General features: G+C 46.6%; 1 protein-coding gene across 5 annotated transcripts in view; it reads left to right on the top strand.

The window, feature by feature from the left end:
- Positions 1-20,924, top strand: part of IQSEC3 (IQ motif and Sec7 domain ArfGEF 3) — a 99,663-nt gene that overhangs the window by 71,105 nt on the left and 7,634 nt on the right. For 3 of the 5 annotated variants that reach the window (XM_054630963.2, XM_077178225.1, XM_077178224.1), the window contains 9 exons: positions 1,019-1,180; positions 11,241-11,363; positions 11,975-12,141; positions 14,243-14,382; positions 15,185-15,310; positions 16,411-16,510; positions 18,571-18,732; positions 19,492-19,584; positions 20,032-20,075. In XM_054630963.2, coding sequence (XP_054486938.2) covers positions 1,019-1,180; positions 11,241-11,363; positions 11,975-12,141; positions 14,243-14,382; positions 15,185-15,310; positions 16,411-16,510; positions 18,571-18,732; positions 19,492-19,584; positions 20,032-20,075 — 1,117 coding nt within the window. Of the gene's footprint in view, positions 1-1,018; positions 1,181-11,240; positions 11,364-11,974; positions 12,142-14,242; positions 14,383-15,184; positions 15,311-16,410; positions 16,511-18,570; positions 18,733-19,491; positions 19,585-20,031; positions 20,076-20,158; positions 20,239-20,924 lie in introns of all 5 variants that reach the window. The other 2 variants (XM_077178223.1, XM_077178222.1) reach the window with 1 other exon arrangement.

The following is a 20,924-nucleotide window of genomic DNA, read 5'->3' as shown; positions in this document are numbered from 1 at the left end:
GGTGGATGCCTCATCCCTGGAGATATAGAATATCAGGTAGGAGGGTTCTCTGAGCAACCTTATCCAGCTGAAAATGTCCCCACTCACTGCAGGAGGGTTGGAGTAGATGGCCTTTAAAGGTCACTCCCAACCCAAACCACTCTGCTTCTGTAAGAGCTGTGTGTGCAGGCACAGACACTGGCACATTAAGAAGCAGAAAATCACTCCCACAGCCAGGCAATCAGGCCCACTCAGCACCAGACCTGCTCTCAGAGAGATGCTCACAGCCACAGAGGGAGAAAAGCCCTCTGTCTGGGAGCTGCACACTGCTCCCTCCCTTCTTCTGACAAAGCATTCTCTGGGTGCCTTCTCTCACACACAAAGATTTCTGCCTGAGGGCATGAATCAATAGAGAAGGGAAGAAAATCACAGCTAAGGGTGGGGGGAGTAGAAGAGAAGTAAACAAATCTGAGTATGAGATTTCTGTTCAGGCAGCCAACATCAAGCTCAGGTGAGGAAGGTAAAAAAGTATCACTCTACACTGAATGTTGAAAATCTATGAAAAACAAAATTATTTGTTTAACAGAAAAAATGCCCACTTTTGGTTATTCCCCTTGGAGCCTTGAGCCTCATTTGCCCACAGACCATGGCAGCAATGTCTCATGAATTTCTTCACAGAGGGAAGGGCCTCTGACTGTGGAGCAGATGGATGGCAGAAGAGTCACTTATGAGGCGTGGTACAATGCAGTAGGATCTGTTGTGGCAGTGGGAAGCCACTTGTGATTACCAGGTGACAGCAGGTTCTGCAAGTGACACAACAGGTCCTATGACATCATTTTGTCCTCAGCAGCAGCCAGGGGGGCACACAGCAAGTCACTTTTCCTCACCCCAACCAGTCCCGTTGCTGACACGCCGTGAACACATAGGAGCCCAGGCACATACCAAGGGCTGCACTGATGCAAGCCATGGGGTGAGCCAGAGGCAACAATGCCTCCAAGAGCTCATGCAAACTCACCATGTCTCTGTCCTTCCCTTCCAGAAACCCAGACAAAGGGATCCAGTTCCTGATCTCACGAGGCTTCATCCCAGACACCCCCATTGGGGTGGCACACTTCCTGCTGCAGCGCAAGGGCCTCAGCCGCCAGATGATTGGGGAATTCCTGGGCAACAGCAAGAAGCAGTTCAACAGGGATGTTCTGGAGTAAGTGTGGAAATCCCTTCCCCTCCTCCCTCCACTCTAAAGGAGTTGCCAGCTCTACCCCTGGCTGCACCAGCAAGCACTCCATGCCCCTTTGCCCCCACTCTTCAGGAACTCCACCATTGCCAGTCCCTATCTGGCATCCCCCACACATTTCCCAGCTATGTGTGTCACCCTTCATATCATCACTTCTCTCATTTCAGCCCTTCCTCAGCAGGCCTGCGGTCACCTAGCAGGAGCTCAGTACTGTCAGGTGGTAGAACAAGTGCTGCTGGCAGGTTTGGGGGCTGGGAAACTCTTTGGTGAGGTCTCATCCCATCCATATAAAGTACCTCTGATGCCTTCTGGGAAGTACTAAGAGAGACAGAGGAGGAAAAATATCTACTTCTTGCTGTGAGACCAGCAGGGAGAAGTGAATGCTGGCAACATACTCAGTTCTCTTTCTGTCCAGGTTGGAAATTGGTGGCCTTTTGAGTTGGTCCAACTGCATTATGAGGATAATTACAAGGTCCTGTTTGTGGTGATGAGGAGGCCTGCCTATGAAAAGATGCTACTAAGGGCTTGTCATTGCCACAGCAGCCATGGAGCACTGAGGAGCATCCCCAGTCCAAAATCTCCAACAAGCTGAGCTGTCCCTTTACAGAACAAAATCTGAGGTTCCCTTCCTGCTTCTGTTCAGTGGCTGCCTTTGCTGGATTGTTTCCTTCAGTTCTTTCACTGTGACCCTCTCCTGGTCACAAGCCATGCATCTCTCAGCCTGCACATCTCTCCTCTTTCAAGTCTGGTTCATTCAGAGACTCATTTCAAGGCATGACCAGCACTCAGCTGTGTCTTTCTTTTATTATGCAGAAGCACAACTCTTAGTGAGAGCTGCCTTTCCATTAGACAGGAAGTCCTTTGCACTGCGTCCTTTATTACATTCTCCCAATTTTCCAAAATGTTCTCTATTTCCCTTGAATTTTGCAGTGGTTTCTCTTGAATCAAACCATAAAGAAACTCCAAATCCCATCCACATACCGCTTCTACTCCAGAGAAAAACTGGAGGATGCCAAAGTTCAAGAGCCAAATCTAGGCCTAAATTTTAAAATTAATTCCAGCTGCAATTGCTACTTCTTATTTCTGCAGGTACCCACCTGACCTTTGGGCCATCTCTTTTTTTAATATACTGTAGGAGTATTGATTTGTCCAGCAACAATACACATGTGCTGTCCAGTCTCTTCACACTGAGAACTACAATTAAAAGTAATTGCCCCTTTTTCTCCAGTAAGCATTGTGTGGGCTGCTTCCCCTCACAGATAATCTGCTCAGGTCCAAACCTAGCCTCTGCACACACAGAGGAATATTGCAACAACAACAGGCTGACACTTCCCTGTAACAGTAAATTTGGCATCATGTTCCTCTGCCTCATGTGGGACCACAAACTCAGTGTCAGCATCTCCTGGGAGCAGTGCCTATTGGAAAGCCTGGTGTCAGCCTCCCAGCCTCAGTGCCCAGGAGCTGCTGCACTGGGGTTGCCTGTCCTTTTCCTGCATGAGGCATGGGGGCCATTGGAGCAGGTGGCCCTACTCCATCATGCTCATTACTTGCAGTTTCCACTGCCCCTCTCATGGTAACACTCCAAATATTCAGTGAAGGAATGACCTGGCCCATCCTGTTAACATCTGTAGAAAACAAGGCTCAAAGATGGGGACTGAGATGTTGAGGCTGTGTGTGCATGGATACATCTGGGGCAGGGACTCTGTGTACTTGAGCAGGTATCAAACAACTGGGTCTGAGTTCAGGGTTCAAACCTGTGTCTGATCTTGCCAGGCCACAGATGATATGCTTGCACTGTCAATCTGTGCTGCCATCCCCTCTTCACAATAAATGCCTAATTTGTCCTCCATAAAGGCAAAGATAAAAACTGGAGGATAAAAGATAAAAGTAGACTTAAAATATATGTAGGATATTCTAAAACAGGAAGGAAAAAACATGCACATTCAGCTGGTTGTAGCTGTGCCATTTGAAGGTACTTTCTTCCTGTGCCAGTTCTGAGCTTGGGGGTATGCTTGAGCATAGTTGGTGAGTTTTGCAAGCAAATTTTTCATCAGCTGCTTGTGAGAGCTGGATGGGCAATGGCTGCACACCCAGCAGTGTGCCATGCATGGAAATAAGGCATTGAAAGGAGAAATCATGGCCCAGAATTATAATCCTGGATATTTTTCCTGTCCATGCTGCAGGAAGAAGAGGGCTGGCAGTGTAGTGTAGAGTGCTGGCATTTCCAGTGCACTATATCTCAAGGGCTGGTCACAACTTACGAGCTGTTTCTATGAGAGCAAGAGGCAGATCAGGGACCTTTTGGCATTTTAGAGCTGCCTAAGACCTTGTCTGGTTCTCATTCCCCATCCAACTCCCATTAAACTAGCTCAGGAACACTGGCACAAGTTGGGAGGACAGACCCTGCAAGGGCTGTCTCACTGTCCCCACATCCACCCACGCTCAGTAAAGGTACATGGCATTCCCTGGAGAGCATGCAGCAGACAGGAGAGCTCATACAGTAGCTTTTGCACAATTTGCCCAATACCACAGTCATTTTTGTGGCCCAAATGGGCAGAAGAAGAACAGGCACTTAGTCCTGCTGAGGTCAAATGGCCAGGCAGGGTGGCCATGAGCAGGCAGTAGTGCTTGGACAGGCTGTGATCACCTGCAGTGAGAGAGCCTGTATGCAGGAAGAGATGTCTGTGCTCTTTCACATCCCAAACCTGACCCTGGAGCCTCCTCTACCTCCCAAAAGCAAGTTCAATTATTGATGCTACTTGCTGTGTTAGTTTAGCTTTTGCTTGATGTGAAAACTTATGTTGCAATTGTGTATTGTGAGCGATGTTTCTATTGCATCCAGGTTGAATTAACTCAGCTGCATGAATAAATAATAGCACAGCTCTTAAAACATCTGCAAAAGTGTCAGCCTCCCTTGTGCATTCTGAGGCAGGGCAGAGCTGCCCAGGTTATAAACTCCAGACTCAGCTGTATTGTCCAGACTTAGGTCTGTACTCTGCAGAGTTCTCTTGGCTTCTGCAGATTTTGAAGCTGTGCTGGCTGACAGAGAAGGCTGTTCCTGCTGTCAAACAGCAGAGCTCAGGAGTGCAGGGTGGCATTTGGCACTGTGAAGATGATCCCACTTTACTGCCACCAGTGAATGTAAAACTCCAGAGAAGTGCTATGCTGGTTGCAAAGCCTTTTATGTAAAAGGGCAGGGGTTTAGGTGAGGTAAGCATTTTATGAAGATTGAGCACTTTGGTGTGCTATTTTGCCTTCCCACACCTTCATGCCCAGCACCTAAATGCCCTGAAATTCTAATCTCCTTTCCATCTACATGCTCTTATCTCTCAACCTTAAACTGATTTTCTTGGAACTCAAAAAAGGTGTCTGGATAATTCACAAGTAGTTCTACATGCTAGCCAGAGGAACAACAGAGAGAGCAGGAGATTTTCAGCAGTTTCTGACTATAATTGACACACATGCATTGATAACACTGAACCACTCTGGTCTGTCTCTTTAGGAAGATGCAGTATGTAATTTCCTTGTATAGAAAAGACTTCAGTCTTTAAAACTAGGATTTATCTCACTTGTTGTTGGCCACCACCAAGTTTAGTGTCTTCTAGAAATTTATGAATTCCTTTTGTCAATGGAGAGACATGGGGCCCTCAAGAGTGTTGTTTTTCTCAGTGTGCTAGTTTAGTCTGGGTATGCAGCTTTTAGGCATTTTGTGTTGCAGGGCATAAATCCTATTTATAACCTATTTTAAGCACCTCACAAAATAACCATTCACTGTGATCAGCATCCAGAAGAATCTAAGAAGATCCAGTAAGATCCAAGAATCTACTACAGGCTGTCCTGCAGCCAGTGAGAGGGAGTCACTGGAGACCTGCCCCAGGGTTTCAGTGTCTACCAGTCCAGGGAACACAGCTGGAGAGAGGTAGCCTGGCCCATTAAAGGACCTATGTGGTACTGAGCAGTTTTAATCAAATCTATTTGTCAAATACTGCAGAAAAATAATTCTGTTGCTTTGAAAAAGTCAGGCCCAAGTCATTAACACATAGTTTTAATATAAGACATGTCATCATTCTTGCATCCTTTCTTCATTCTGTGTTTATTTGTTGCTTTTGTTCTCCTTTCTTCATACTTTCCTTCACTTTAGTCCATTCTTCCCCTCCACCTGTTCCTGACTCAGGAATTACTTCCATTCATAGTTCATTCATGAGCAAGATAATGTGAGTGATTTCATGAATGGAGTCAGCTGTGCTGGTACTGGATGGTTTGTGTTCAGCTTGTGGGATTTGGGAGTGCAGATGTGGCTGTCCTGGTGCACTTCTTCAAGAGGAGAAATGGGCAGAGATGCCACCAGAGGAGACATTGTGCTGAGTTGGGGTCTGGCTGGTGTTAGGAGTGGAAGTTGCTGTTGGAGACATTCTTCCTGGGGCTGAGGAGGTCTCCTGTCTGTCAAGCCTGTGTTGTCTTGTCCTTCTGTCATGGAAAGTCAGGGAGAGACAAGCTGCTCTCAGAACATGCAGAGCTGGGAGCCCAGCAAAGGGACTGCCTCTCAGAGAAGAATTGGGTTCCTCTTGGACAGACAGATGGACTTGTCAGGTTAGCCCAAACTACCCTTCTTTCCCTTTCTTACCGAGGATGCTACAGAGGGTCAGTAGGGCACTTTCATCACAGGAGGGTTTGAGCAGGAGCAATAGATAAGGATGTGATGGAAACAGGACAGAGGGAAGATTTTGTTAGGCAGTTCTGACCTCCAGCTGCAAGCAGGGCTGTGGCACACACCAAATGTAAGAACAGCCCTCCCAAGCCAGGCCTGTACAGGCTGAATGTGCAGCTTGAGCCTGCCTAGTCCCCAGGAAACTCAGGAAGGAGTAGATTCCCAAGTAAGTAGCCATGTCAGCTACCAACAGCCATGGGAGGGTGAGCAGGCATGACGGCCCAGGGCAAAAACAGGCAATACAGCAATCCTGTAGCATTCCCCAAAAAGGGAAGACTAGTGTGGGCATGGTCTCCATTGTAGAGACTGTCCCTCCCCTCCCTGGGGAGAACAGCACTGGGACACACACCTGTGCCCACTGGTGCATGGAATCAGGGAGTCCTGCTAACTTTTCTTTCTGTTCAGTTCCCAGATGCAGGGCAGCCTCCTTCCAGGGAGCTGAGCTCTTCTACAATGCACCCAAATCCTGATTCACCTGCAGAAAGCCTGTAGAATTAGAGAGGCTGAGAAAATGGGTGGTTTTTATTAAATATCTTTGTGCCTTGTGATTTTAAACTTTCCACCTGGCTGCCTCCCTCCTTGCTCCCTCCCTGAGTGGAGGCTGCAGGTTCATTACAGATGCTTTTAGCTGCATCCCAGCCCCTGCTGCATTGTCACCTGAGCGGAAAAGCTGGAAAATAGGTCATTACACTTGGGTGAGCAGATCCCAGCCCCACATGGTACAGCTGCTTCCTGTCTTCACTGAACCCTTTTGCCACAGGCTCTTTTGCCATGCTTAGCCCTGTGCTAAATCCTCACAGCTCTTCTGCCATTATGTCCACTCACTTTTAGGGGGATCTTTTCCCTGTAGTCTAGGAGGCTACTAGAGAAACAACAGCTAAGCATAATAATCCATCTAGGACCCCACTCTTTGGTCCTGGAACCTGGTGTGGAATTCTCTGCTTGTGTTGAGAGGTGCCTCAGGGCAGATCAAACTCCTCGTGTACACAGGTGGCCCAAGAGTCCTCAACCTCTACCCCCTTGTTCATGAGGCAGGGAGCCAGCGCTTTTCCTGCTCACTTCAACAGCATGATCCAAATATCCAAAGTCATATCCTTGCAGATAGTGGGCTAAATGAATCTCTGGTTGCACTGTGAGTTCAGTTTGTGTGCTTGTTGCAAGTTCCTGGGCAGGAAGGAGTTGAAACACGAGATTTTATAAGGTGATTACTGTGTCCCTGTATCATCATCTCTCAAGCCTCCTGGAGGTCCTGGAATACTCAGCTTGCAGGTGTCCAGGTGTTTGTGGGAAAAGGAACTCAGCACTGGTTTTGGCATGTGCACATAAGCTTTTGGTTGATTCCTTGGATGCAGAGAGCCACCCACTCTCATATCCTTTGTCAGCTTCCATGGGCTCTAGCTTGGAAAGAAAAGATCTCCTTGCTCTGGTTTCATGAAGAAAAGTTGTGCTGCACTTCAGGGGATGTTTGACACAGTTACCAGAGTGCCTTTGGAAAGATAATGCGAATCTGTGCAGGAATCTGAAGCCAGGGAAGGCTGCAAAATTTCCAGCTGTCTAGAAGAGAAGAAGGAACATGGCAGACCCATAGCACAAGGAAGAGGAGGAGGAACATGGCAGACCCATAGCACAAGGAAGAGGAGGAGGAACATGGCAGACCCATAGCACAAGGCTGGTTGGCTCTTTGAATGGACTTTGCTGTGTCAAATTTGCACACAAAAGTAACAGACAAGTCTGACCCATCTTTTTTTCTGCCTGTCTAACAGCAGAAATAGCAGCTTGGTACCTGATGGCTCCTCTAGGAGCTGTTCTTCAGACCTTTGGCACAGGATTTGTCAGATAAATCAAATCCAAGCACAGGCTGACTTTGCTTGAATCAAACATTCTTCCTAACCTGTGCTTTCTGCCTGGTCAACTTTTCTCAGTAAGCAGGACAGGGGACACTGTTCTTTGGGCTGAGAGACAAATGGAAGAGACTCCCAGGAATTGGAATTTACAAAGGAAACCTGCATCAGTCAGTCTGTGAGAGAAACCCTCCTAGGAGAATCTGAGCATAACTCAAGTAGCAATGCCTGTTTGAGTTTGAAAAGAGCTGTGAACAGCTGCCTTGTCCTACTTGTCCTAATGAAGGCTCCATGTTTTCTGTATTAAGGGCATTGGCTTTATTACTTGAGATTTGTATACAAAGGGGAGGATGTTTTAGGGCAGCCTGTGTGGAGAGGGAAAGACTGCTCAAAGAGGGAAGGAGTAAGCAAAAGATAGATGATTTAATGCTGGGGGACTGAGGCTACTAGGGTGACCTTAGTGGGTGTCCCTGGGGCATGCAAGCACACAGTGTTCACATGTCTGGAAGCAGACAATAGCAGCAAAATCACCGGGGTCAGTGCTGAGAAACACTTGCACACTGGAAAGGATTAAAAAATAATAACAAAAGCTCAAGTGCAGAGGTGGTTGCAGCTGTGAACACAATAACAACTAACAAGAGGAAAACTGTTTTTACTATCAACGATAAATTCCAAGAAGCAGAATGCCTTGATGTTAACCCAAGGGACCGAGTGTAAGTATGAGAAAAATAAAAATAAAAAAGGAAAGATGCAGTGAAGGAAGTTTTTCTTATTGCCAAGTGTTCCTGCAGTCCACTTCTTGGAGAGATAAAAACATGTTTCATAGAAGATTTCCTATGAGAGCAGCCCCTTTGATTCTCTTCCCTTGCTCCCTATTTGTTTCTGAATTTCGATTATATGGACTTTGTGCAGAGAAAGAGCCCACAATTCCTGGCTGAGGTTGTAACAAGTCCAACCTCAGGAGATACAAAGCACTTTTATGTTCACTCTGAGCTCTTGGTAAGTTATTCTGCAGGTGTCAGCCCAGCTAAATGATGATAACTCCTGAATCAATAAGGCAATGGAGGAATGCAGAGACATTTCTGAGTTCAAATCTCTGTCCTTCATCCATCTGAGGAATTGTGCAACAGATTTTTATTCTAGCAAGGCTGCATGAGGCACTCAACAGCTTAGGGCACAAACCACTTTCCAACAACCCACAGCAAACTGCAGCACTTAGAAATGACCAACAGACACAGCCCCAGTTTATCTCAGAAAGGAAGAAACTGGTAACAGCATATCCCTTTATTAGTAGAGGTTTCTTTGGCAAAATTTCCAGGTAATCCTGGGAAACAGAAGGATCCAGAAGATAGCAAATCCCCTCCCCCTCTTTTTTTCCCTATACCACTCCTCATAAAGTCCTGGGGAAAATTTCCTCCTTAATAACCTTCATGGGGGATCAGTTTATCCTTTACCACATAACATGTCCTTTACCCCAAACACAATACAAAAAATTAAATAAAGGGGTTAAAGGGGCTAATAGAAGTAGCCTCCAAGGTAAAAAGCAGCAGAAAATATGAAGTTCTTGAATTTTTAATGCACTTCTAATGTCAAAGTGGCCCCATTAGCAAATTAGTGACTTTGTATTTAATGAAGGTTTAAAGAAAATGGGATTTTGGCACCTGTGATTTTCTTCAACTGTCAGACAGAATTTCAGTTTTGAAAATTTATTTTTGGGAAAGAATAATGACAAGCAGGAAGATAAATTGTACATACCAAAGTCAGTGGAAAATAGAGTCATTCAATGCTTGTCTTTGTTAGAATAACTAGTTTTCTAGAGAGGGGACACGCAGAACATAAATCTAGACTTCAGCAAAGCTTTGGACATGAGAAATTTTTTGTTGAGAGTGGAAGAGAGAGAAATTAGCAGAGGAATAATAAACAAGGAAGCAAATTGGCTGATACAGACATTAGTGCCTACATACTCTGCTGAAATGGGAAGTTGGGCCTGAGGGACATTATGAACAGGGGTTTCTTTTGATTAATGCTGCAGTAATGACCTGAGCACAAAAGGTAGGAATATGCTAAGAGAATGTGCTGAAGCCACATGAGAAAGGTGTTGTCATTACAAGTGACTGAAATATCATGCAGTAAGAATAAGAACAAGTAGATTATTTGACTAATACAGAGAGCAAGTACTGTAGTGGTAGGTTTTGGAGACTAACAGCAGGGCTTTTATAAGATGAGAATGCTTTAGTGGGAAATAAGAGAGGTGTCATGCCCTTCTTGGGATATCTAAATTGGCCATCAATTTCCAGTGGGCAGTGAATCACACCGAAATGCAAAGTGACACCAGATGAGCAGGTAATGTTGCATGTCATTTCTGCACAACGGCTTCCATTTCCTATTTTCTCTGAGCTGATTCTGATCTTATTGATATTGATACAGGTGTCTAAATATCTATGTCAATATAGATGTCTATATATCTGTATAGATACAGGTAAGTATCAATACATATATATGTACACATACTTTCTCTGTATATGCTCATGTGAATGTATACGCTCTCTGTGGTGTGATCTCAGAATCTCTGCTGCTCACAGTGATCCCAAGATGCATTAGAAAGTCTCTTTTCCCAGCCCAGCAGTTGAAGAAGGACTCTTCTGGTCTCATTCTCAAGGTTGTTTATTGTTTCTTATCTATAAAATTCTTTCTCCTGACCTGCCAAGTCTGTTCAGCAGGTCAGACAGAGGCACACTGACTGCCCTCAGGGCAGTGTTATCTTTTTATACTTAAAACTATGTGTACTTTATTTACAATTACTTCCCAATACTTATCACCTATGTTAGACAGTGAGTTTCTACCTTAAACCAATCCAAAAGTGCCAGCATCACCTGGAACATAGAGGCTAGGAAGAAGAAGGAAAAAGGACAAGGCATGGCCAAATTCCTCCATCTTGGGACCCCGAGCTCCCGTTCTAAAAACCTCAAAAATCTATTTTTCACCCTGTGACAAACTAACCATTATTCTACTTTAAACTCTCTTGACTTGTAATTCTTTGTATAAAGGTGGTAATTTGCTCCATGGGTCAAGATCAAAGGCACAGGGGTCTTGGGCTCTGTGCCAAGGTCTCTGAGCTCCCTGGGCAGGGGCTCGAGTCTTCCAGGGCAGCCAGAGGAATTTCCTGAGTTTTGACAGTGTGATATGTATAAATGATGGTGTATGCACACACACACACACACACACACACACACACATATGTATGTATATATAAATATATAGTAAAGCACAAGAATTGCTCACCAGCTGTAGAATGCAGGAATCACTTGAGTGAAATCACTGCCTGTGGTAAGCAGGATCCAGGAAGCCTTAGTGATGTCTCAGGGCCTCTCCCAAGGGATTTCCCTCGGGGACTGGGCCTCAGTGCCACAGTGGAGGAGCCTCCCTGGTGTCATCCACGGGAGGGTGTTCTGATGAAGGCTGTGTCCCCCTCTCACAGCTGTGTGGTGGACGAGATGGATTTCTCAGGCATGGAGCTGGACGAAGCCCTGCGGAAATTCCAGGCCCACATCCGCGTGCAGGGGGAGGCGCAGAAGGTGGAGCGGCTCATCGAGGCCTTCAGGTAAGAGCAGGAGCCCTGCAGCCCCACTGCTGCAACCAAGGGAAGCAAGGAACACAGCACAAGGCAAAAAAACCAGCAGTCATGGAGAGAATGTCCACAGAATTCCCTTCCAGAGGGGGGGATCATGGAGGGGCTCCTGAGGGATGGATTCCTCTGTGCTGCGTCACAGCTGTGGCCTGGTCAGAGCTCCAGTGGCATGAAGGGTACCAGGGGCCAGTCCTGATATGGCTTCCAGTGAGGGATTCCCTGTTCATTGGGAACAGGGAAGAGAAGCAGAGGGGCTTGCAGGGCTGCTTGGCTCTCCTTGGTGCATCCAGAGGAGTGCTGAGCAAGGCAGGCTGGAGCACACACCACTTGTGTACTGACACACTCTGGGTAGTCCACTCCTGCCTCACTTGCTCTTTTGCTTCCTGAGGACAAGAAGGCTGAAGTTTCAGTGGCTTACTTCAGCCATTGGTGGGGAAATTTGCCTTCAGAGAGCAGTGGGTTCCTTCTCTTATGTGTGAGAGGTGGGGTGAAAGGAATGTGACCTGCTTGTGGTAAAGCATTGCCAAGCTGGAGCAGAGGGCTCCCATGTTCCATGCTGAGTGTGTGCATCCCTCCTGCTGCAGCCAGAGGTACTGCATGTGCAACCCAGATGTGGTCCAGCAGTTCCACAACCCGGACACAATCTTCATCCTGGCCTTTGCAATCATCCTCCTCAACACAGACATGTACAGCCCCAACATCAAGCCTGACAGGAAGATGATGCTGGAGGACTTCATTCGCAATCTGAGAGGTAAGGGCTCTGCCTTGATGTTTCTTTTTTGCCCTCTTGCTTTTCTAAATTCTGCCTCGATGAAGGCAGGAAAAACCTAGTGGAATTGCCTTTCCTCAGGTCTTCTGCTGCTTGCCTGTGAGCCAGACATGGAAGGCTCTTTGAGATGCCTTCTAGGGTGCTGGGGAAGGGAAATTCTAATTAACTTTGTTTTCTGCAGAAAGATGTCCAGCCTTCTCAGAAACCAACCATTTTCCTTTGAGAGATGGCTTCATCTTTTAAGATATCTCATTTCTTGGAAACAGTCCATTGTATTAAATTTTCCTGTTGTTCAGATCCATCCTTCTTAGACCCTGCTGAGTTGTGCTAAACAAGCCCTACTTGCTGCTTTGAATATATGAACACATTTTCCTTTTATTCAGGCTAAATCTTCTCCTTCTTAATTGCCTGCAATTACTTATAGTAACTGTAGGCGTGACAGAGTTCATGCATACATTATTTCTTTGCAATTTCTGATACATCAGTTCCCCAAATCAATTTTCTTCTATTTTCAAGGTCAGTCTTTTCTATCCTGGTAATATATTGTTAAAAGCACTTTTTCAGATGTGGTCACAACATACTCATATATAGAGCTACTGCCTTGTTCTTATTTTCAGATCTAGTAACTCAGCTCAGTATTGTTTGGCCTTTTTGACATAATGTCTAGACAAATTATTGTCTAATTTCCCAGCCATATTCATTCCTAGGTCATCCTAGGTCAGCCATTTTCCAAGTTTCTCTTAATGCACATCTGCAATTCATATAAAGCTCCCTCAAAGTTTTTGCAGCATAAATTCCTGTCTTTTCTAAAGATTTTGCATTTTTCTGGGTTCCTTTGACTTGTTTCTTTGTCCTGATTTCTGTTCAGAAAGTGTCATCTGAGCCTCCCACACCTTCCACAATTTGTCACCTGGTTCAGACTAGTATAATGTGACACTGAAGCCCTCTTTCAAGTGAATTCCACAGATACTGAATGGGTCTGCTACCTGCCATCACCCCCTTTAGTATTACAATTGACAGCACTAACAAAAGAGGGTGGTTTTTTTTAAATGTTAACTTACACTTAGAGTTGCCTTAAAAACTGTCAGTTCACACCACAATGAATTAAATCAGCATGAGGGTCACTCATCTCCAGTGTGCAACACACCTCAACTCATTAGAGCAAGTGAATGTCACCCCATCACAGCCAGGCAGAGACACTTCAATCCAGACTCACCTGCAGGCCAATGCCCAGGCCAGCAGCTTCAGCAGCCTGTGTTGGAATTGTTACTTGGGATACATTTGCAAGGATGTAGGTAAGGGAGCAGGACATCTCAATGCCTTTCCATTTTTCAGCAGGTCCTCACCTGCATCACTCAGGATAGTGCATCTGAGACCAGGGAGCTGCAGGGAATGCAGAGAAAACCAATATTAAATGACTGCAGGAATTCTGTTTGGAGGAAGGACTGGAAATTTGATTTTCAGTGTTTGGCTCAGGGAAGGGTGAAAAAAACCTTTTCTGCCAGGCTCTGAAGGGTCAGACAGCAAAATCTGGAGAATTATCTAAGGAGATGTAAATGAGGAAAGGGGCAGGGTCAAGGCAGAGATACCACAAACAGAATAGCAGGAAAGCATTATTCCTAGGAGACAACACAGAAGGAAAATGGTGGAGGTCACCAAGAAGACAAGGAGAGATGATGCCTGCATTGGCAGCAAGAGCTGCTGAATCCCATCACAGGCCTTTTCCACATCTAGCACTTCTGATGATACAAAATCAATGCAGGGGTTACTGCTGAGCGGCCCAAGATAAATGAATGTGAAATTGTGGCTATAAAACCTTAGGGAACACATGGAAAGGAGCCACCATGCAGAGCAATGGAATAATGAAATCAACTGCATTGGCCTTAGAGATGTCAGTCTCTCCTGCTGGTGCATTAGATGCATTAGAGAAACAAAGGAGACAGCCTAAAGTGAAGTATTGCTATTCCCTTTCACTTCTCAGCACTGCACAGTGCAGAGGCAGTAGTGACCTGCCAGGGACCACTGGTTCTTCCCTTTTCTTTTCTCTCTGGCTGGCCTGCCCAACATTTTCTGTGTTTGGCAGGGGTGGACGACGGTGCTGACATCCCTCGGGAGCTGGTGGTGGGAATCTATGAGAGGATCCAGCAGAAAGAGCTAAAATCTAATGAGGACCATGTCACTTATGTCACCAAAGTGGAGAAGTCCATAGTTGGAATGAAAACGGTGAGCACCCAGAACCCTCTGGCACCCACTCAGCCCCTCTGTCCCCACCTCTCTCCCTGGCCTCTTTTCTGTGTTTTTCCTCTATGCCTTTCTTCTCTTATGTAATACTTCCCTTGCTTGTCTCTACAAATGTACTCCTTTTTCTCCAAACTCTTTATTTCCTGCTCTCTCATTCTTTCCTAATTTTGAGGGATCTCCTTGGCCAGAGTTTACACTATCTAGTGCTGTAATTGTTTGCCCATGAATTTTACTGCAGGTACTGCCTGGCTTAACTAATAGGTCTGCAGTGTTTCAAACTTTCAGGCCTTTTAAGGGTGTAGGGAATAAAAGGCAAAGTGATAGATTACAATCTTATCTGTCTGTCTCTAATGAGTTCCCTAAAAATTTCTGGGGTTAAAAGATCCCCAAATTACAGATATCTTCTTTGGGCAGTAACCAATCTGTAGTGCAAGAACATACATACTGTTATCCAAAATAAAGCAAAATGATTTCTCAAAGCCCAGGAAACCTGGAGATGTCCAGTGGGGTGAGAGAGGATGAGCAATACCCAAGGATTGGAAGCCAGAGATAGGATGTGTGAGGGAGAAGGTTGCATTTAGTCTGCCCTCTGATTGACCCTGATCACAAAGGCTTTCTCTGTTACTGCACCGGCAGGAAAATTGACGGCAAGGAGCGGTGCTGAGGGGAGGTGATTTGTCTGGGCAGACTGGGTGGAATTGTGTCCCTGGGGAGGGCTGTGCAGTCAGAGGGTGGGGGAGACCCCCAGTGGCCCCTCCTTGAGCCCCTGCCGTGCTCCCTGCAGGTCCTGTCGGTGCCCCACCGCCGGCTGGTGTGCTGCAGCCGCCTCTTCGAGGTGACCGACGTCAACAAAGTGCAGAAGCAGGCAGCTCACCAAAGGGAAGTCTTCCTCTTCAATGACCTGCTGGTGGTGAGTGTGCCTTGGCAATTAGGCACTGCAGTAATAAAACCTGCCCTGGTTTCTGTAAGGAAGTCTGAAACCAGCCCACAATATCCATTTTCCCTCTGTTCTAAGGACAGCTCCCAGTTCATCAACATTGTAAGACACAGCTCTGGACCCTTCACCATTAAAAAACCTACTAAATCTAGAACTTCAGTAAAAAAACCAAACTGTCACATCCCACAGCCATCCAAGCAATGTTATTGCTCTCTCTCATGCCTTTGCCAGCAGGGAGGTTCATTTCATGAAAGGGAAGTTCATTTCTTTGTCTATTTCTACTACAGTACACAGAGCCCTCTCATGCCCTTTAAATCTCTCCTGCCAGACACTTTAAAATCACTGCCTTCTAACGTGGAAAAGGCTGTAGCAGACTAGATAGTACTTCTCAGATCCCCAAATGTGCAGAGTATTTTTGAAAGTGTCCTGCCCCGGCAATGGAATTTTGCAGGTACAGGAGAGCAGAGTTACACTGAGACTGGAAGGAGGCCAAACAAAATGGAAGTTTGCTGAATTTAATGGCGAAGTAAAACTGAGGAGGCAGCAGATGCAAGGCTAAACCCAAACCCTTTTGTAGAAGGAGAGGATAAGAGAGCTTCACCCAGCTTTTCCTTTGCAGCCATTTGCACAGTTATGAACCTGGGGACAGGATCTGCTCTCTGCTATCCCTCTACTCCATGGGATAAACCAGATCCAGAAGAATTGGAGGTGCAAGGTCCATGAGTGCTGAGGTACAAGGGCAGCACAGCATTCTCATACACTCTTGTTCCCAGCTCTAAGGTATTTATGACAGGCTTCCCTTTGCCTTTTGATCTGTTCCTTGGTGAGGAGAATTCCCCTTTCAAAGTCAAGATGTGGTGATCAAGCACCTCTGGGAGAGAGCTGAGTGGGCCTAGGGCAATGCCCACGGGATTCCAGAAGTGTTGTTACAAGGCAGCTCTCCTGCAAAGATCCAGTCACTCAGCAAACACTGCTCCCATGTACACTTACCAGAGCTTTTTTTCCTTGAGCAGCTTGCATAGTTCCTGCCTCACTGTTCCCCAGCACCAATGATGCTTCTCTCCCTCCAACAGATCCTCAAGCTCTGCCCCAAGAAGAAAAGCTCCTCAACATACACATTCTGCAAGTCAGTCGGCCTGCTAGGGATGCAGTTCCATCTCTTTGAAAATGAGTGTAAGTCCCCTGCTCCTGGGTTTCCTGGAGGGAAAAGGAGAAGGAGGGAGGGGGCTCTGTGAGTTTGCATTAGGAGAGAGATTCTGTCAGAGTTAAAAATGGAGGAGAGAAAACTGAGGCTTGTGCCAAGGAGATCACTCTTTGGGTACACTGTGATGAGAAGAAGCTCCTGGTAGCTCTCATAGGTCTGAGCATCTGCAGAAGGGCCTCATTGAAGGATCTGGCTTCTTATGGTGGCAGGGACAACACCAGTGGTGAAGACTGGGGGAAACAATCCCCATATACATCCCACTGAGCTCCCAGAAGCCAGCTGTTGGTGCAGAACCTTGTTAACAAAACTGCTGCTGCCAGCTTTAGCCCCTCTCCCCTCATGCCCAAACCCCCACTGCTGCCTTTGATGCTGGCAGAGGCAGAGGTGCTGCTTCCACCTCCCTGTACTGTGCCATGCTGTGCTGAGAGCTTCCCAAGGCAGAGGCAGAGCCCTTGGAACAGTACCCACCAAAGCATGGCAGGAGGCCAGCCCTAGTCAGCCTGACCTTGATGGTCTGGGAATAGAGCCATGATGTGTCATGATTGGGGCTGGTTGTGCCGTGCAGGAGCTCCAGAAACAGGCAGGCTTCCTGCTGGCACAGGCACAGGGGCAGCACAGCACTCCCAGGCAAGCATGGCTCATGCCCCTGGGATCAGGGGCACAATCCCCTGGGATCACAGTGCTCTCCATTGTGAGCACATGGAGAACATGCTGCAAGGAAGGCAAAATGTAGCAGCACTGTGGCTATACTAAGTCTTTTCTATCCCTCCTCTACTCTACTGGCAGCATGAGTCACTCTCCCAACACCCTACTCTGCAGCATGCAGAGGCTCCCACATCCCTGTGAGCTAAAGGGCCATTCATACCTGAGCATCCCCAGGAGGCACCATCAGAGCTGGAATCAGCTTTCAGGGGTACCATGACCATCCTGGAGTGCCCAAATCTTCTGGCAAAGGTGCCCTGTTGTGTATCCCCTGCAGAGACAGTAAAGAAAATGTCACAAAGATCTTGTGATCTGAACACATGAGAGAGACAGGGTGGGAAAAGAGTTTGGCATGCAAACAGGGGGAGCAGAGAGCTGGCTGAAAATAACAGGTTAGGCCTTGGCTTGTTTGGGAAAGGCTAATAAAGGAAGGCTAATGAAGGAAGACTGCCCATGGAAGGCAGGCAAATGTAGAAGCACTGGAGGAGAAATGAAAGGAAGACAGGGGAAGACAGAAATTAAATTTAGATGAGTGTGAAAGGAAAGGAGGAAAGGGATTGAAACTACCAGCCACTGAGCAAATGATAGAGGAAGTCTAGTCAAAAGTGTGGCAAGTTCTCTGCATTCTCATGTTCTCCTGATTCTGTTGAATCTCCAGTCATCACCTGCCTGCACACAAACCTGATCTTTAAAGCATAAGGCTGTTTATTTTCACTCTCTGGGCATGGCCCCTCATTTACATTCCTGTGTGTTTTGCCTGTGAGGAGCACTAAGCAGAGACCTACAAATACAGATCTTTCCCTTTACCATTCTCCCTGCAGAGTGCAATGAGCTCCCCATCTGCACCGTGCCAACACCTCTCTTGCTCTCTGCAGATGAAAGGGGAGACTGGGGACAAGTCCTGCCTCTGTGGATGCAGTGGCTCTGACCCCAGAGACAACCTCTCCTACTGCATCTCCCACAGGAGAAAAAGTACTGTTGGCCTCATAAACACTGTTTACCCTTCCACGGATTGAGAAAGGCTTTACAGTCTTACCTCTGTGCCCAGGTTCCTAGGCCCAATGCTGCACTAAAAGTGACTAAGAGCTAGAGTTCTCTGGTTTGGGCAGTGCTGTGGTGCTGGTGACACTTGCCTTGCTGCTGCAGCTTGATCCTTCTGTTCTCTTGGAGGGCTGCAGTGCTGCAGGTTCCCACAGCTGGCAGTGTGACAAACTCTGGGTGTGCAATTCCATTGAAAACTCTCTGTCCTTCAGATGTACCAAAACAACCAACTACTCCATCAAGAATGCCTAACACTTCTTTGTTTTGTTGGCACATCTTTTTTCAGATTACCCCCATGGCATTACACTGGTGACTCCAGTTTCAGGCTCAGAGAAAAAACAGGTACTACACTTCTGTGCTCTGGGTGCTGAGGAAATGCAGAAGTTTGTGGAAGACCTGAAAGAGTCAATAGCAGAAGTGACGGAACTGGAACAGATACGAATTGAATGTAAGGGTCTCTCATACAATTCACACTGCAATGCCATCACACTGCATGGGACTACAAGGCAAAAAGGGTAAAGGGAAGTCTTCTTCAGGAGCAGGGACAAAGAGGATGAGCAGCACAAGTCTGCACAGGATGTTCCTGGGTTCACTGATAGGATGAAAAAGCACTCTGTGACCACCAGCCAGCAGGAGAAACGGAAGGACTTAACTACTTACAATGTTTATGAGACAGGGAGTGTGATACACAGCCTGGAATAGGGAAGCTTGGACTGTCACACCCAGGAGATTCTTTTCTGTCCCATACTCCTTTGACTATGCAAACATGACCTGTAAATAGCTGGGGTAGATCTGTACCTTTAACATGGTTGTCCTGAGGGCAGGCAGTCTGTCACTCCATGGCCTTACACAGACAAGATGTCCATGTAGCCTTTGATGGCCTTTCCCTGTACAGACTGACGAGCCAGAGTAGCTCAGCTGCAGTGGTCCCCATCTGTGCAGCACTAGCCAATCCTGTATAAATCCTGTAGGTCATATGTAGAAGGTCCTACAGAAGAAGGTCCTATAGAGACACCTAAGTTTCTTCACATATCAAATCCTCTCCGGTTTCTGTTTTTTCTTGGCTGTTCCTCTCTCCCTTCTTGACACTCACTTGTGATTTCCTTGCATTAATTCTCTTTGTTGATTTCCCATTTTGTTCCTTCAATATGCTGGTGACCTTGCCTCCATCCCTCCCCTCATTTATTTCCAAATGTGTGTTTTGCAGGGGAACTGGAGAAACAGCAAGGGACAAAGACTCTCTCCTTAAGGACCAACGGAGCCCAGATGGAGCTGCAGTCTAAGCAAGGCTCTCCAACAGGTAAGAGGGCACCAGTACCCAACTTTTTTTTGGTCTAGAAGTGCTGCCTTTGCAAATGTGTTCTCACCGGTTCCTGTGAGAATAACTGCAAAAAGAAGTGTTCAGTTTTGTACCCTTTAGCCTTGGCCAAATAGTGGAAATATGAGAGCATATACATTCTTCAAATACCCTAGAAAAACCCCTGAAGTCTCATTATCCAGTCTGTAGCTGTAATACCTGGTAAAGAGCTGTTACTGATAGAGCATGGGTAACTTCTGAAGAACCTGGCCCAATTTTCTTCCCTGAACTGATAAAACTTACTCTACTAAGCAGCTAACAGGTTGCAAGAGGGTCTGGATTGGCCTTGCACCTCTCCCTTTAACTCTCCAGTCCACTCTCCAGTATGAGGGCCAGCTCTTGCCTAGAGGGGCAGATCTCATAAGTGAGATATTCTGTTTTATTTCAAAGGCAAGAAGGATTTGGGGGAGAAGGTCTCGGACAGCACAGTGGAGGTAAGTAGAGTGCAGAGCAGCTGAGGTAAGTAATTCTCTCTCACTTCAGCACTTCTCACATTCTCTGTTGTTTCTTTTCTCAGGTTTTAATCAATGCCTCCCCAGCCAGACTGACAATTTTACCAATTTCCAGAGATACAATTAAAAGTTACTGCTAGGACGGGTAATACAACTTTCAAATCCAAACTAAACTTCAAAGCATTTTCAATCCGTTTCTATAACTGTAACATCCTTCATGGACCAAGCTCCCAAACGCTGTAGACTAACCCACCCCACTGCTTCTGGGGAGACTGAAAACCCCACTAAGGACTTCCCTGACATGCTAACTCCATGCAGCATCACATGCAAATCCCCCACAGCCCAGCTTTCCTGCACTATCTCTGCAGCTCTGTCTCTCCATCCCCATGAAGGGGATTAAGCATGGCCTTTGTACACCAGACTTTCCTTAGAGCTTCACCTTCCTAGGCAGGGAGCTTGGCTGTCCTGTGTGCATCTATCTTTGCAGGAATCTCTCAGCATCCAGTGGGTTGCCTGTTTCTTCACATATACCCATACCCTCACTGCCTGTGAGGAAACAGGAAAATGCAATCTTCACACTGAAAATCTTATCAACTACTTCCTACTCTCTCTCTGTCTGAAATATCTCCATTTGTCCTGAACCTTCCCTTTTCCAGGGTAGTTCTTTCCCCTCTTGTCAACATATATTCACTTAAAGAATTCAGCTTCTCTGTGGGGAGTAGGTGCTGCTTCTTTTCCCTGGAGAGCACCCTATTTCTCTGCAGACACCCCCTTCCTGGGAAAGGTGCCTCTGCCAGCCAGCTTCCTATTCCTGCTGGGAGAAGTGTCTCC

The sequence above is a fragment of the Agelaius phoeniceus genome, chromosome 5 (genome assembly GCF_051311805.1).
Source record: "Agelaius phoeniceus isolate bAgePho1 chromosome 5, bAgePho1.hap1, whole genome shotgun sequence".
In the NCBI taxonomy this organism is placed as follows: domain Eukaryota; kingdom Metazoa; phylum Chordata; class Aves; order Passeriformes; family Icteridae; genus Agelaius; species Agelaius phoeniceus.
This window is presented reverse-complemented; position numbering and strand designations above follow the sequence as displayed.